This window comes from Coturnix japonica, chromosome 24 (genome assembly GCF_054131305.1).
Source record: "Coturnix japonica strain WE chromosome 24, WE-NBRP24, whole genome shotgun sequence".
Lineage (NCBI taxonomy): Eukaryota > Metazoa > Chordata > Aves > Galliformes > Phasianidae > Coturnix > Coturnix japonica.
The window spans coordinates 1,192,225-1,208,512 of record NC_140686.1 but is presented as its reverse complement, the minus strand read 5'-3'; the positions used below and the strand labels follow the sequence as shown (position 1 = coordinate 1,208,512).

At 49.0% G+C, this 16,288-nt stretch overlaps 1 protein-coding gene across 1 annotated transcript in view; it reads left to right on the top strand.

Annotated features, from left to right (window-relative positions):
- Nucleotides 1-6,955: 6,955 nt before the first annotated feature.
- The window catches only part of LOC146756942 (olfactory receptor 14A16-like), a 30,231-nt gene continuing 20,898 nt past the window's right edge, over nt 6,956-16,288 (top strand). The window contains exon 1 of the mRNA XM_085523274.1: nt 6,956-7,713. Coding sequence (XP_085379400.1) covers nt 6,969-7,713 — 745 coding nt within the window. The 5' untranslated portion in view covers nt 6,956-6,968. The remainder of the gene's footprint in view (nt 7,714-16,288) is intronic.

The following is a 16,288-nucleotide window of genomic DNA, read 5'->3' as shown; positions in this document are numbered from 1 at the left end:
CAGGTCATCAATAAAAATATCGAAGAGGACAGGCCCCAGCACAGACCCGTGGGGAACACCAGGTAGGCACACAGGTGGGCGTCCAGGCGGGTCTTGAATATCTCCAGTGAAGGATACAACACAACCCCCTCGGGTAGCCTGTTCCAGTGCTCCATCACCCTCACCATAAAGAAGTTCTTGCACAAATTCGTGCAGAACTTCCTATGCTCCAGTTTCTGTTCAGTTCCCCTACTCATATTTCCACACACTGACATCACGACACCCAGGTCCCTCTCTACAGAGCTCCTCTCCAGCAGCTCATTCCCCAAACTGTCCTGGTGTGTGCAATTATTCCTTCCTAAGTGCAACACTCTACACTTGCTTTCATTGAACCTCGTCTGGTTTCTTGCTGCACATCTATCCAGCCTGTCCAGGTCTCGCTGAATGGCAGCACAGCCTTCAGGCGTGTCAGCCAATCATCAGCAAGCTTGCTGAGGGTGGCCACTATCCCCTTGTCAAGGTCACTTATGAAGAAGCTGAACAAGACCAGGCTCAGCACCAACACCTGGGGAACACCGCTACTTATAGGTCTCCAAATGGACTCTGCTTTGACAACGACCACCCTCTGTGCTCTGTCAGTCAGACAGTCCTCAACCCACCTCACTGTTCACTCATCTTTCCCACATTTCCTTATCTTTGTGATAAGGATATTGTGGGAGACAGTATCAAAAGCCTTGCTGAAATCAAGGTAGACAACATCTACCGCTCTCTCCCCATCTACCCAGCCAGCAACAGTGTTATAGAAGGCTACCAGGTTGGTCACACATGACCTCCACTTGGTAAACCCATGCTGACAACTCCTGATAACCTCCTTTTCTTCCAACTGTCTGAAGATGGCATTCAGCACAAGCTGTTCCATCGCCTTTCCAGGGACAGAGGTGAGGCTCTCTGGCCTGTAGTTACCCAGATCTTCCTTCATACACATTTTTGAAGACAGGATTGACACTGGCTATCCTCCAGTCTTCAGGCACCTCCCCCATTCTCCAAGACCTCTCAAAGATGATAGAGAGTGGTTCTGCAGTCATCTCTGCCAGCTCCCTCAGCACACATGGATTTATGAGTATTGTTGTGGCCTAGGCGCTCATGGGCCAACTCTACCTTGACTAAAGGCAAGTCCTCCATTCCCCATACCCTCTCACTAAGCTCCAGGGTCTGGGATTCCTGAAGGAGAGCTTTTACACTGAAGACAGAAGCAAAGTAGGCCTTCAGTATCTCCACCTTCTCAACAACCCCCATTACCAGAACATCTCCCTCACTTAGTAGGGACCCACCGTCTCACTAGTCTTCATATTATTCTTAACGTAATTTCAAAAGCCTTTTTTATTATCCTATTTAATGAGTGTCAACCCATTTACGTAATACTATGTTCTGCCTGTGAGGAAGCGTGAGAGGGAGGAGGGCCAGTCAGTGCTGGTTCTGCGGCAAGGTGTTTATCACTGAAGAATACTAACTGTTAATGGAAAGATATATGGTATTAACGGTGTTGATGGGAACTGAAGAACTGTATTGTTTGACAAACTGTTCTTATGGTATAAGAAAGCATAATTGTTAATGGCATATGGAAGTGTTGTTGAGGGAATGTGGAAGTGTATCTGAGGGTACAAATAGTGGAATAGTTCACAAAGGAAAATGTTTAAAGAGAAAGTGAGTTTATCTGCACTGACATGAGAGCAACCCCCCGCTCCATTCCCCTGCAAGCAGAGCAAAGCAGAGCAGAGCAGAGTAGAGCAACTGTCCCCATGTAGCATGTAGTGTTATTCTGCTTACTAAATGGATGAGCTCACTACAGAAGAGGCAAATCTTCTGTTCTGCTCCATCTCTGGCATACTCTGGAGTCCAAGGCATTTCAAAGCTATGGAACACCTACGTTCTTTCAATGATGACACCTTAGTATGCTCTGGGCTCTCATTTCAATTGCATCTAAGTAAGTTAAGAGTCATGACAGCTGACTGGAAGGCCAATGGTCCCCTAAAGTGCATCAAGTAAGTTATTGCCATCTGGGTGAGGGAAAGGGTCGTCCCTGTCTGCTCTGCACTGCTGCAGCCTCACCTGGAGCTGGAGCACTGGGTGCACTTCTGGGCACCGCAGAAGATCAAGTGCATCAAACTATGGGGGAGTGTGCACAGGAGGGCACTGGAACTGAGAGATCAGAGATTCAGAGTTACATTGGGATTGACTGCTTGTTCAGACGGGGCCCTTCTCACATCCCACATCCTGGGATGAGACACAGGGCACATGTGGGTTATGAACTCGACAGCATTTCTGCAACACATGCAGAGCCTGGGATCTTCCCTTCCCATGTCTTTCACTTAACATCATACAGACCTCCATCCCACTGCCCCAGGAAGTGCCCTGAGCCAACATGAGAGACAGGATCTCCATGCCAAGGGTCTGGGAATCAGGTCTTGTCCTGTTTGCCTTTTAAGACAAAGGAGGATTTTCTTAGCATCAGAGCCACCATGCCAGTGCCTTTGCCTGACTGGAGTCATGGCTTCCAATTATCTGCTCTAACTAGTCCCTTGGGAAGCTTGCTTGCTAATGGCCCTCAGTGGGCCCATTAATACTCCAAGAAACTTCACTGTTACTTCTGACTTTGTCTTGCCAAGTACTTTATGCAAACTTCTCTCTGCACTGGAGGTTGATGGACTCAGCACCAAATGCACCCTGGGGCCCATTATAAACTAAAGAGCCTCCTGTGCCTTGTGCCTTCTTGTTGTCTTCTTCAGGTTTTCAGAACGTGTTCAGCAAAATGGAGAGAGCTTAAAGAGCAAGAATCCAAAATGCATTTAATGTCTGTTTATTTATAGTTTGTTTTATACAAGAAGTTAAAGAAGCACTTTGCAACTGATGTCAATGCAGGATGTCCCCAATGAGTTCTATTCTGTTGCTGTGTGGACAAAGTTCCTCCTCAACCTCCCCACCCCTCTTCTACTCTCATTGGCCCCATGGGACTTGCATCACTTTTCCTCACATCACTCTCCTCTGCCGTCACCCGCTCAGTGTTAAACCTCCTTTGTACCAACTCCCACTGGCTTTCCACAGAGAACCAGCTGCACACAGAAAAAGAAAGAATTCTCTTCATTTATGGACAACAAACAGAAGGAAAGGTGATGCAATTGAATGAACAGTAAAACACAGTGATCTACTGCATGCCATGTCCAAACTGCTTCTATTGAGGTTTATGTTTCACAGGGACTATTTCCTCAAGAAATGAGTTAGACACAGATAGGATGGGGTAGATAGAATCACGGTGAAAGAGTTGACAACAGACTTTTGAGGAATGGAGCAAATTCCAGTAATCTCTCTGGGATAGATCAGCCAGGGAGCTGGGAGGTATCAACTTAAAACTGAACAGGACTCGTGAGTATTTCACACACTGAGATGGGTTAACACATTCTTACTGATTTCTATCTATGTCTTCAAATCTTTTTTTCACTTTTACTGACACTAACGAACATCTTTCAGAATTAATGATTTTTTAAAGCATGAAAATAAAGAGAAAGTTAAAAAGAAAAATAAAAGAGAAATAGTAAAAGGAAAGGGAAAATAATAAAAAGGTTATGGAAATTGAAAAGGAGAAGGAAAAGGAAATGGAGAAGAAAACGGCATAGAAAAAGATATAGAAAGAGATAAAGAAAAGGCAGGAAGGGATTGATAGAATCACGGTGAAGGAGTTGACAACACAGTCCATCAGACTTTGGCGAGATGGAGCAAATTTGTGTCATCCCACAAAAAGTCAGAAATCAGACCGATAATTGGGAGGTATCTGACTGAACAAAGACAAGGGATGGGGAAATCTGGCAGGCTGTGACAGGAGCGTGTGTCTAAATGGCCTGCTGAAAACATGCCCTTAACCACAGCCATTTATTTAGGAGAGCTGGAGACACCTGGAGGATGAGGGACATCAAATAGGCAGCAGGGAAGAGCAGTGGTGACGCCAGGATTTAGTCACAGGGCATTGGCACTGGCACCGCTGTCTGTGTCCCTGAACCTGAAGTCATTTGTGTCCAGAAAACACAGTTCTGGAAAAACATAGTAGTTTCAGAAAAAAAAAAAAAAAAAAAAAAAAGACATCAAATAAGCTCAAAGATTCATATTTACAACTTAAAATGGAACAAGACTCATGAGATTTTCTCATGTTAAGAAGGGTTAACACATTTTTATTGATTTCAATCTTTGTTTTCAATTATTTGTGTCAATTTTATTGACGTTTATGAACATCTTTTAAGCTTACAGACAAAATATAAATTAATAAATAAATAAATAAATAAATAAATGAAAAGAGATCCATTTGCGTCTTGAACCTGGCCTGATGCCCCTTTGACCTTCACAGTTCCCACCAGACCTTCATTGCCGGAGAGTATGAGATCCAGCAGAGAACCTCTCCTCTTTGGTTCCTCCATAGCTTGGTCAAGAATCTGCCATCTGTGCTCTCCATGGATCCGCTGAATGGCACATGCCCTGTTGTGCTGTCCCTGCAGTTGATACTGCAGTGCAAAATTCTCCCAAACAGGACACAGGTTAGACAACATGAGACTCCCATGTGTCTGCAGAGGGCAACTTCCACTTGCTCTCCATGATCAAGAAGCCAAAAACAGACACTGCAGGAATCCTCTCTTTGAAATTTCCATTAGCTCTGACCTGGCTGCTCTTCCATCCCCAGGCAGAGCTCAGTGCACTCTCACAAAGGGCAGTCGCTCTTCCTTGACTTCTTGTCCAACCATTGTAAAGACTCTGTATCCCCTTGCAATACAGTGAAGTTGTGGAAGCCAATTAACTCTGTCCCTGTAATCCAAACAGGAGCTCAGGCCTGCAGCTCATCTATGGTATCAGTGTGCAGAAGGTGGCACACAGACATTAGACCGATCGTGGGTCTTGGAGGTGATGTAGCAGCACGGACACACCATAGGCATGGCTTTGCTGAAGGCCCTGTGCTGCTTTTGCAGCTGCATGTGAATTCACCAGACAGCCGGTGCTATCCCCTCTCTGGCCCTCAGCTGATGCCCAGGAAAGAGGTGTCTATCTCAGGGATTTCCCACACGGTTTACAAGCACTGGCACACAGCAGGAGCAGCCCAGGCATGGTGGGCATCACCCAGTGTCTGTGTGTAAGCAGCTGCTTCCCGGCTGAAGGACCGAGGACTCAGAGCAGGAGCTCACATGCAGGCAACTCCTTGTGCACTTCTGAACGGAACCAGAGGAATCCCAGCTCCTGTGGGTGTGTAGGGAGCTGAATCCCATTTCAGCTCCAGGATTTCTGTCAAGGGATGAGACTCCTGCACTGCCTCAGCTGGATCACTGTCCTGCACAGAGAAAGTCCAAACCTCACCTCCCTTGTCTGGGTGCCCTCATCAAACGATCTGTGGGAGCACTCCCCATATGTCTCCAATCAGTCACTGACCACTGGGCATGTGGTGGTTAATTGAGAGAATTTCATCGCACAGTCATGATGCTGTTGTCTTTCAGGAGCTGTTGGCCGTGAGGACCCAGGGACGTGTCAGGGGAGATGAGTGGGAAGGATAAAAATGACATCATCTGTTGCTGAGCTGGGCTGGGCTCCTGGGACACAGGGAGCTCATAAAAGTGGGCAGAGATGCAGAGAGACAGCTGTGCCCAGGAGCAGCTCTTGTGGACAGCACAGCCTGCAGGTGACAGAAGGAGAGGAGAGAAACTGGAGAGAGCTTGCAGGATGTGTGTGGTGTGAGCGGGCTGCGTGCTCTCCGCAGGAGCATTGCTCATAGACCATGACAAGGTAAGTCTCCTGCATGCCGTGAGTTGCTTTTCATAGAAGGTTAACTTAATTTGGGATATCCCAGAGCAGATCCGTCTGCAGGCACTGCATGTTTCTTTACTGTGGGAAAAGCCTTCTGCTCCAGCTGAGGGCATCTGTACTGCAGTGTCAGAGCACAGCCCTGAGGGCTGCGTGTCCCAGCACGGCTGCAGGCTGTGCAGCCGGGGCTGCAGGCGGGTGCCCAGGGCTGTCCTGCAGAGCAGGGTCCCTGCTGTGCCCCAGGGGCTGTGTGCCGGGTATGGGACTCTGCCGCCTGCCAGGCTCAGCACTCAGCCTGCCCGGGGAGCTGCCCAGGGCGCTGCGGGGAGACGTGTGGGGGGAAGGAGCCCCCCGGCAGGGCTTGTGCTGCCACAGCTGCTGCCTGGGGCAGGGGATCACAGCTCCACTGCACAACTGAATGTTTCTGAGGGCCCTTTGCAAGAGGAGAGCCAAGGCAGGGGGTTTTCATTTCCTGTTCTGAGGCAAAGAAGTTTGGAGTCAGAAATCTAAAAGGGGCAATAGGAGTTCTGAGAATTTTTTGTCGATCAATTGCTTGTTTTGTGAACAGTCACACATGATGCGCTTTCAGTCTCCCCTTTCTCAAAGGATGGAATTATCATCATTTTCTGTAGGCATGAATAATTCACGTATCCTACAAACAGGCAGCATTTTCTAACTGAAACTGAATGCCACAGAAGCTGGGGTAGGGGGCTCTAAGAGCACTTGGGGTAAATATATGAGACATGAAACAGATGAAAATATCCAGGGAGAAGGGATAAGAAAATAAGAGGAAGGTCAGAGCTCCATATGCTGCTTCTGCTTAAGGAATGCTGAACGACATGAAATTAAATGCATGTAATGGTGCTAAATGTACACTGTTGTAGGAGAATGAAAACATTTCATAGTATAGCAAGAGGAATGCCTCAGAGAATGGTCCTGACTTGTCATTATCTTCTGCACTCTGAACAGGACTCCAAGCCCAACAACAGCAGATGCCCAACAGCAGCTCCATCAGCGAGTTCCTCCTGCTGCCGTTGGCAGACACGTGGCAGCTGCAGCTCCTGCACTTCTGGCTCTTGCTGGGCATCTACCTGGCTGCCCTCCTGGGCAACGGCCTCATCAGCACAGCCGTAGCCTGCGACCGCCGCCTGCACACCCCCATGTACTTCTTCCTCCTCAACCTGGCCCTCCTCGACCTGGGCTGCATCTCCACCACTCTCCCCAAAGCCATGGCCAACGCCCTCTGGGACACCAGGGCCATCTCCTACACAGGATGTGCTGCACAGCTCTTTTTCATTTTCTTCTTCATCTCAGCAGAGTTGTCCCTTCTCACCATCATGTCCTATGACCGCTACGTTGCCATCTGCAAGCCCCTGCACTACGGGACCTTGATGGACAGCAGAGCTTGTGCCACCATGGCAGCAGCTGCCTGGGGCACTGGGGTTCTCAATTCCCTGCTGCACACTGCCAGTACGTTTTCACAGCCTCTCTGCCAAGGCAATGTTGTCAACCAGTTTTTCTGTGAAATCCCCCAGATCCTCAAACTCTCCTGCTCAGAATCAAATCTCAGGGAAGTTGTGTTTCTCTTTTTTGGTGTGAGTTTAGGCATTGGCTGCTTTGTTTTCATAGTGGTGTCCTATGTGCAGATCTTCATGGCTGTGCTGAAGATGCCCTCTGAGCAGGGACGGCACAAAGCCTTTTCCACATGCCTTCCTCACCTGGCCGTGGTCTCCCTAGTTGTCAGCACTGGCGCTTTTGCCTACCTGAAGCCCCCGTCCATTTCCTCCCCACTCCTGGATCTGACAGTGGCAATTCTGTACTCAGTGGTTCCTCCAGCAGTGAACCCCCTCATCTACAGCATGAGGAACAGGGAGATCAAGCACGCTCTCAGGAAGATGTTGCAATGCACACTATTCCAGCTTCCATAAAATGTACAGCTTCCTCATAGGATTCCCAGTGATGGTTCTTCATGTTTTATGCATCTTTGATTGTTTGATTGTGTGAGATATAGGAACGTGCAAAAAAAAACGTTATTGAACTTATAAATAAAAATCTATTACACTTTTTTCCTACCTAATTTCCATTTTTTCACTCCAAGAGCTCATGTAAACATGTAACCAGATTCCACGAATATGTTAAAAGATACCTAAAAAGGTTTCAAAATAGACTTCTACTTAGCTTTTCTTTTTTCCTACTTTGTCTGGATTTGGGGAGGTACAGCCACAGACAGCAGCTCAACGTGCTCTTTTCATTTCTGATCTCTTTACACCACCACAGTGCTCTCGAGCCCTCTCATTTGTGCAGTCCTGAAGGTCTTGTGTGTCTCACGACTGTCCTGTTGCCTCTACAGCAGCAATCCAGTGCTGCAGTCAGTAGCCGGCAATATGAACAGGTCTGTCAGAGCTGGTCTCCTTGCTGGCACTGCCGTAACAAGAGGGCCCCTTTAGAGCAGGTCCAGAGAACTGGAGGCCTCTTCCAAGGCTGGTGTAAGGAATATACCTGAGGAGCTGCTCCATGAGAATACCTCGAGATCTTCTGGTGCTCTTCAGTGTGTGACCAGATCAAATTGAATAGTCCCAAGGAGATCAGTAAGAGACTCGGGGCAGTGCTGTGGTTTAAATTTTATGGGTTGAGATAAAGAGAAAAAGAAAAAGATAATAATTATGACAAATGTATTTATACATATATAATATATTCAGTGTATTTTCACACATATACAACATATGCAGTTGCAAACATATATGAACTAATCCCTGTGTTTATCTGTTTGCAAGTCCAGGACTAGTTGCAGGGGTTTTAACAGCCAGAGGGTTCACTGTAGGAGCTGTACTGACTCAGGCTGTTGCTGGAGTTGAAGCGACCTCAGAGTTCATTGCCAGAGCTGGAACCACCACAGGAACTGTGACGAAGTTGGAGCAGCCACTGGGCTCATTGGAGGGGTTGGAGTGACCACAGGGCTGAACCTCCTGGCACAGTGCACCTCCCTTGGGAGGAATTTGTTTCATTTTCTTATAGCAATACATGGAACAGCTACAGGACCTGTAGCAGGAGTGACTGCAGAGCTCATTATGAGGGGTGGAGTGACAGCAGGATCTGTCCAGAGTGTGGAATAAGTGCAGAACGTGTAGCAAAACCTTGGAGCTGCTGCAGGGTCTGTGCCAAGAGTTGCAGAGGCTGCAGCACTGTCAGCAGATCCAGCTCTCTTCCCCTTGAGGATGCTGAAGACACACTTATGGGGCTGGGGATGCAGTTATGGGGCTGGGGACTCAGATATGGGTCTGTGTTCCCACTTATGGGACTGGAGAGGCAGTTATGGGATTGGAGATGCAGGTATGGGGCTGGGGGTGCACTTATGGGGCTGGAGATGAACCTATGGGGCTGGGGAACCACTTATGGGTCACACTTACGGGGCTGGGTACAGGTATGTCAACCAGGGACCCCCATAGTGTTCCCATTGGGGTCACACTTATGGGGCTGGAGATGCAGTTATGAAGTTTGGGGTCTCACTTGTGGGGCTGGGGATGCACTTATGGGGCTGGGGAGGCACTTATGGGTCACACTTTTGGGGCTGGGGTCACACTCATGGGGCTGGGGTCCTCATTGGTCCCTATGGGGTTACACTTATTGATCACACTTATGGGGCTGAGGATGCATTTATGGGGCTGGGGACACACTTATGGGGCTGGGGACTCGGTTATGGGGCTGGAGATGCAGTTATGGGTCACACTTATGGGGCTGGGAATGCAGATATGGGTCACACTTAAGGGGCTGGGGATGTAGTTATGGGCCACACTTATGGGGCTGAAGACGCAGTTATGGGTCTGGGGTCCCACTTATGGGTCTGAGGACCCACTTATGGGGCTGGAGCCTCACTTATGGGTCACACTTATGGGGCCCGGGTCACACTTATGGGGCTTTGGACTCAGATATGGGGCTAGGGATGCAGTTATAGGTCACACTTATGGGGCTGGAGACCCACTTATTGGGCTGGGGACTCAGTTATGGGTAACACTTATGGGGCTGGGGAGGCACTTAGGAACACATTTATGGGGTTGGGGTCACACTTATGGGGCTGGAGCCTCACTTATGGAACACACTTATGGGGCTGGTGATACACTTATGGGGCTGGGGAGGCACTTATGGGGCTGTGTTTCCACTTATGGGGCTGGGGATGTAGTTATGGGGTCACACTTACGGGGCTGGGGACACATTTATGGGGCTGGGGAACCACTTGTGGGGCTGGGGTCCCCATTTGGCCCCTATGGGGTCACACTTATGGGTCACACTTATGGGGCTAGGGACCCACTTATGGGGCTGGGGACTCAGTTATGGGGATGGGGATGTAGTTATGGGTCACACTTATGGGGCTGGAGCCTCACTTGTGGGTCACACTTATGGGGCTGGCGACCCACTTATGGGCCTGGGGATGCACTTATGGGTCACACTTATGGGGCTGGGAACATCTCTAAGTCTATAGTTATGGGGCTGGGGACACAGTTATCAGGCTGAAGATTCAGTTATGGGGTTTTGGGTCACATTTATGCGGCTAGGGGTGGACTTATGGGGCTGGGGTCCCATTGGCCCCTATGGGGTCACACTTATGACGCTGGGGACATCTCCAAGTCTTTAGGGTCTCAGTTATGGGGTTGGGGTTACAGTTATGGGGCTGGGGATGCAGTTATGGGGCTGGGGTCCCCATTGGCCCCTATGGGGTCACACTTATGGGTCTGGAGCCTCACTTATGGGTCTGGAGCCTCACTTATGGGGCTGGAGTCCCACTTATGGGGCTGGATTCACACTTAGGAACTCAGTTATGGGGTTTTGGGTCCCACTTATGGGTCTGGACACCCACTTATGGGGCTGGGGCCATCTCCAAGTCTATAGTTATGGTGTTTTGGGTCATACTTATGGGTCTGTGTTCCCACTTATGGGGCTGGGGTCCCCATTGGCCCCTATGGGGTCACACTTATGGGTCTGTGTTCCCACTTATAGGGCTGGGGTCCCCACTGGCCTTTATGGGGTCACATTTATGGGGCTGGGGATGAAGTTATGGGGCTGGAGCCACACATATGGGTCACATTTATGAGGCTGGGAACATCTCAAAGTTTCATAGGGTCTCAGTGAGGGGGCTTTGGGTGACACTTATGGGGCTAGGGTCCCGATTGGCTCCTATGGGGTCACACTTATTGGTTTGGAGCCTCTCTTATGGGTCACACTTTATGGGGCTGCGGAGGCACTTATGGGGTTTGGGGTATCACTTTTGGGGCTAGAATCATACTTATGGGGTTTGGGGTCACACTTATGGGTCTGTGTTCCCACTTATGGGGCTGGGGTCCCCGTTGACCCCTATGGGGTCCCACTTATGGGTCACACTCACCTTGTTGCTTGCCAGCCTTCCCGTTGTCATTGGGGTGAATGAGGCCCCATATAAATGGGGTTTGTGGTCACACTTATCGGTCTGTGTTCACACTTATGGGTCTAGGGACCCACTTATGGGTCTGGAGCCTCAGTTATGGGTCTGGAGACCTCTCCAAATCTATAGTTATGGGGTTGGGGCCACACTTATGGGTCTGTGTTCACACTTACGGGGCTGGAGACCCACTCATGGGGCTGGGGACATCTCCAAGTCTATAGTTTTAAGGCTGTGGCCACACTTATGAGTCTGAGGACCCACTTATGGGGCTGGAGCCTCACTTACGGGTCACACTTATGGGTCTGGGGCCCACATTGGCCCCTATGGAGTCACACATACGGGGCTAGAATCATAGTTATGTGGTTTTGGGTCACACTTATGATTCCGGGGACCCACTTATGGGTCTGGATCCTCACTTATGGGTCTGTGTTCCCACTTATGGGGCTGGGGTCCCCATTGGCCCCTATGGGGTCACACTTATGGGTCGCACTTACCTTGTTGCTTGCCGGCCTTCCCATTGTCATTGGGATGAATGAGGTCCCATATAAAGGCCTTGATGGACTCATCACCTGATAATGGAGCAGGCAATAGAGCAGGATGGCCCTAGAGATGGTGACTTGCGGAATCAAACCCCATAACCACCAAGTAGTTATAAAGCAGGTATGTTTAATGAGTGATGCACACACACCCTGGTGCAAGGGGGGTAGCTCCACCTCACTTGCACACCGTCAGGAGAAAGCGTGCAACAGATACAGGCTGAACTAATACATCATCAGTAGATGGCAGGAATTGGGATACATATTCATTACATTCCTGAGAATCCATTAGCATGCAGTCCCTCCCCCCTTGTGCATGTGTAGTGATTTGTGGGGGTGCTCGTGGGATGAAGGCTCATCATCTTCCTCCCCGTAAACTTTCGACCCTTCAGGAGGGGCACCCCCCAACCTGGTTCCAGTTGCTCTGTGGACATCTAATCACCACACTGTTCTCGGGCTGTTCCACCCTGATCTTCATGGCCTTCATCCCCTTCTTTTCTCAAGCTTAGCATCTGCTATTCCCCCTCTCTCTGACCCCCTTAACATAAACTATCTATCTGTAATTACCCTTTGCCTTAGTGAGGCCCCCTTTCCCTTTCTGTAGCAAAGTGTTCTCTTTTCATCTACTATGGGGTCCCTTTTCACTATTCACTGACACTTCATGATGGATGGGCAAGGAAGATGAGGAAAGGCTGCTGCCCTATGTGAGAGTGCACTGAGCTCTGCCTGGGGATGGCAGAGGCGTCAGCTGAGAACTGATGGAAAAGGCACAAAGAGGAGAGCGGCAGATTCTGTTCCTTGCTTCCTGATCAGGAAGAACAAGAGGAGGAGGACAAGCAGGAATCTGAGTTACAGCTCAGATGGAATTGTCTTCAGACTGCCTGCTATGGTGCAGTGTTATGGTTCTAAGAGAAAACCACTGATAACACTCTGATGTTTAAAGCTGCTGCTAAGCAGTGTTGTACGGAGCCAAGGCCATGGTCAGTGGAGGGCACATGGAGCTGGGAGGGAACAGAGTGAGGACAGCTGACTGAAAGTGGCCAAAGGGACGTTCTCTATCAGCTGACAGCAAGCAGAAATTGTATTGAAAGGGGTGGGAGCTCATCTCAGTCTCTTCGCTGCCCAGAGCCCAGCTGAGCATCAGTCTGGTGGTGCTGTGCAAGTGCTTGTGCATCAGTTGTTACATACAATTCCATATCAAGAGATATATAGTGATAACTATTACTCCTCTCATTTTATCTCTCTTAGTAAATTGCTTTGTTACAACCCACACGATGTACTTTTTTTTCCCAGTTCTCATCCCCATCCCACTGGGAATGGGGCAGTGCACAAAGCACTGTGTGCTGCTGAGCCACATGTTGGGTTCAACAACCACTATCATTTTGGTGCTCGATTTGAGGCTCCAAGGGTTGAGATAACAGCACAAATGTCCAGAGTGAGATAATACAGGGCTTTGTGGGAATTGGAGAACTGCTGGCCATGATGCTGATAGTTTCCCTGTTTGTGGAGCTTGCTGAGTCTTCTCACACAGAATCACAGAATCACAGAATTACCCGGGTTGGAAGGGACCTCAAGGATCATGTAGTTCCAACCCCCCTGCCTGGCAGGGCCACCAAACATACACCTTTACTAGATCAGGTTGCCCAGGGCCCCGTCCAACCTGGCCTTGAACACCTCCAAGGACGGGGCATCCACAACCTCACTGGGCAGCCTGTTCCAGGACCTAACCACTCTTCTAGTAAAGAACTTTCCCCTAACATCCAACCTAAATCTTCCCTCCTTCAACTTAAACCCTTTCCCCTAGTCCTGCTATTATCAGCCCTTTCGAAGAGTTTACTCCCTTCCTGGAGTAAAGGCTGCAATGAGGTCGCCCCGCAACCTTCTCTTCTCCAGGCTGAACAAACCCAACTCCCTCAGCCTGTCCTCATAGGGGAGGTGCTCCAGCCCCCTGATCATCTTTGTGGCCCTCCTCTGGACCCTTTCCAAAATCTCCATATCTTTTTTGTACTGAGGGCTCCACACCTGGACACAGTACTCCAGATGGGGCCTCACAAGAGCAGAGTAGAGAGGGACGATCACCTCCCTATCCCTGCTGACCACCCCTCTCCTGATGGAGCCCAGGATCCCATTTGCTTTCCGGGCTGCCAGAGCGCACTGCTGGCTCATTCTCATGAATGAGCATTCATTCTCATGAAGCTGCATTGCACAGCTCCTTGCTTTTGCTTGTTTTCCCTGCTGCATTATTTGTCACCTCTGGATTCTGGATTAGGGTATTTATTTTGCTATGCTTTTTGACACTGGTTTGTATCATGATAAAATTGGCAGCTTACAAAGTGAAGTTTTGTGCACAGTCAGCTCTGTGGTCATCTTTGGGTTTTGGAAGTCATATTGTCGATATGATTAGGAATTACACATTTTACATTGTCTTCTCTGGGAGCCCAGGGGTGTTCAAGGAGTGACTGGATGTTGTGTTGAGGGACATGGTTTAGTGGGAGCTATTGGTAATAGGTGAACAGTTGGATTGGATGTTCTTTTAGGCCTTTTCTAACCTTGGTGGTACTAGGATTCTAGGATTGAAGTTAAAAAATTATTCAGGAATATCAGTGAGAGATCTGCCCCAAGGTGAGAAGGCTCTGCATGGCAGGGGGTGTGGGACGGTCTGGGCAGCTGCCTGGAGAGGTGGGCACCCCCAGGGCTTTGGAACTTCATCTCTGAGCAACTGCAGGATCCTGTGAACCTGGTAGAATATTGGGGACAGGTCTGCTGTGGTTCTGGTAATTCCCCAAGAAACACAGATGACTGCAGTGTGCCAGATCCAGAGAGCTGGAAATGCTGACAGTGCTGCAGCCTCTGCAACTCCTGGCATAGACCCTGCAGTAAATCCAAAGTTTTGCTACACATTCTCTGGCTGCTCCATGCTCTGGGACAGATCCCGCTGTCATTCCACCCCTCATAATGAGCTCTGCAGTCACTCCTGCTACAGGTCCTGTAGCTGCTCTAAGTGTTGCTATAAGAAAATAAAACAAATGCTTCCCAAGGGAGGTGCACTGTGCCAGGAGGTACAGCACTGTGGTCACTCCAATCCCTCCGATGAGCCCAGTGGCTGCTCCAACTTCAATCACAGGTCCTGTGGTGATTCCAGCTCTGGCAATGAGCTCTGCAGTTGCTCCAAATCCTGAAATAGGAAAAAAGCCTCTCCAGTTTCTATAGTGAACCTTGAGACTGTTGAAACCCCTGCAACAGGTTCTGGACTTGCAAACAGATATGCATATAAACTATTATCTTCTATGTATGATATGTATATGTATTAGTATATGCATATGTGTTAGCAACTGCCTATATTGTATATATGTGAAAATATACTATATATATATGTATATATGCATTTATCATACTTATAATCTTTTTCTTTTTATCTTGTCCTTAAACCACAAATTCTAAACCTCAGCACTGCCTTGAGTCCCTTACAAATCTCCTTGGGACATCTGAAACTATCCCTGCCAGTCAGTGAAATGCACCAGAAGATTTCAAGGTCTTCTCAGGGAGCAGCTCCTGAGGTATATTACTTACACCAGCTTTGGAAGAGGCCTCCAGTTCTCTGGCCCTGCTCTAAAGGAGCCCTCTTGTTACGGCAGTGCCGGCAAGGAGACCAGCTCTGACAGACCTGTTCATATTGCCGGCTACTGACTGCTGTCCTGTAGTGCTGCTGTAGAGAACAGGACTGTTGGGAGACATAGAAGACCTTCAGGCCTGCAAAAATGAGAGGACTTGAGAGCACTGTGGTGGTGTAAAGAGATCAGAAATGAAAAGAGCACGTTGAGCTGCTGTCTGTGGCTGTACCTACCCAAATCCAGACAAAGTATGAAGACAGAAAACCTAAGCAAATGTCTTTTTTGAAAACATTTTAGGTATCTTCTAACATATTCAGGGAATCTGGATACATGTTTACATGAGCTCTTGGAGTGAGAAAATGGAAAACTCTGCTGAGAGGAAGAAGAGAAAGAAAAAGAGCTGTGCAGCACATCCTGCGTAGGAGATGGCCCTGGTGTCCCAGAGGGCATTGGCCATGGCTTTGGGGAGAGTGGTGGAGATGCAGCCCAGGTCGAGGAGAGCCAGGTTGAGGAGGAAGAAGTACGTGGGGGTGTGCAGGCGGCGGTCGCAGGCTACGGCTGTGCTGATGAGGCCGTTGCCCAGGAGGGCAGCCAGGTAGATGCCCAGCAAGAGCCAGAAGTGCAGGAGCTGCAGCAGCTGCGTGTCTGCCAACGGCAGCAGGAGGAACTCGCTGATGGAGCTGCTGTTGGGCATCTGCTGTTGTTGGGCTTGGAGTCCTGCTCAGAGTGCAGAAGATAATGACAAGTCAGGACCATTCTCTGAGGCATTCCTCTTGCTATACTATGAAATGTTTTCATTCTCCTACAACAGTGTACATTTAGCACCATTACATGCATTTAATTTCATGTCGTTCAGCATTCCTTAAGCAGAAGCAGCATATGGAGCTCTGACCTTCCTCTTATTTTCTTATCCCTTCTCC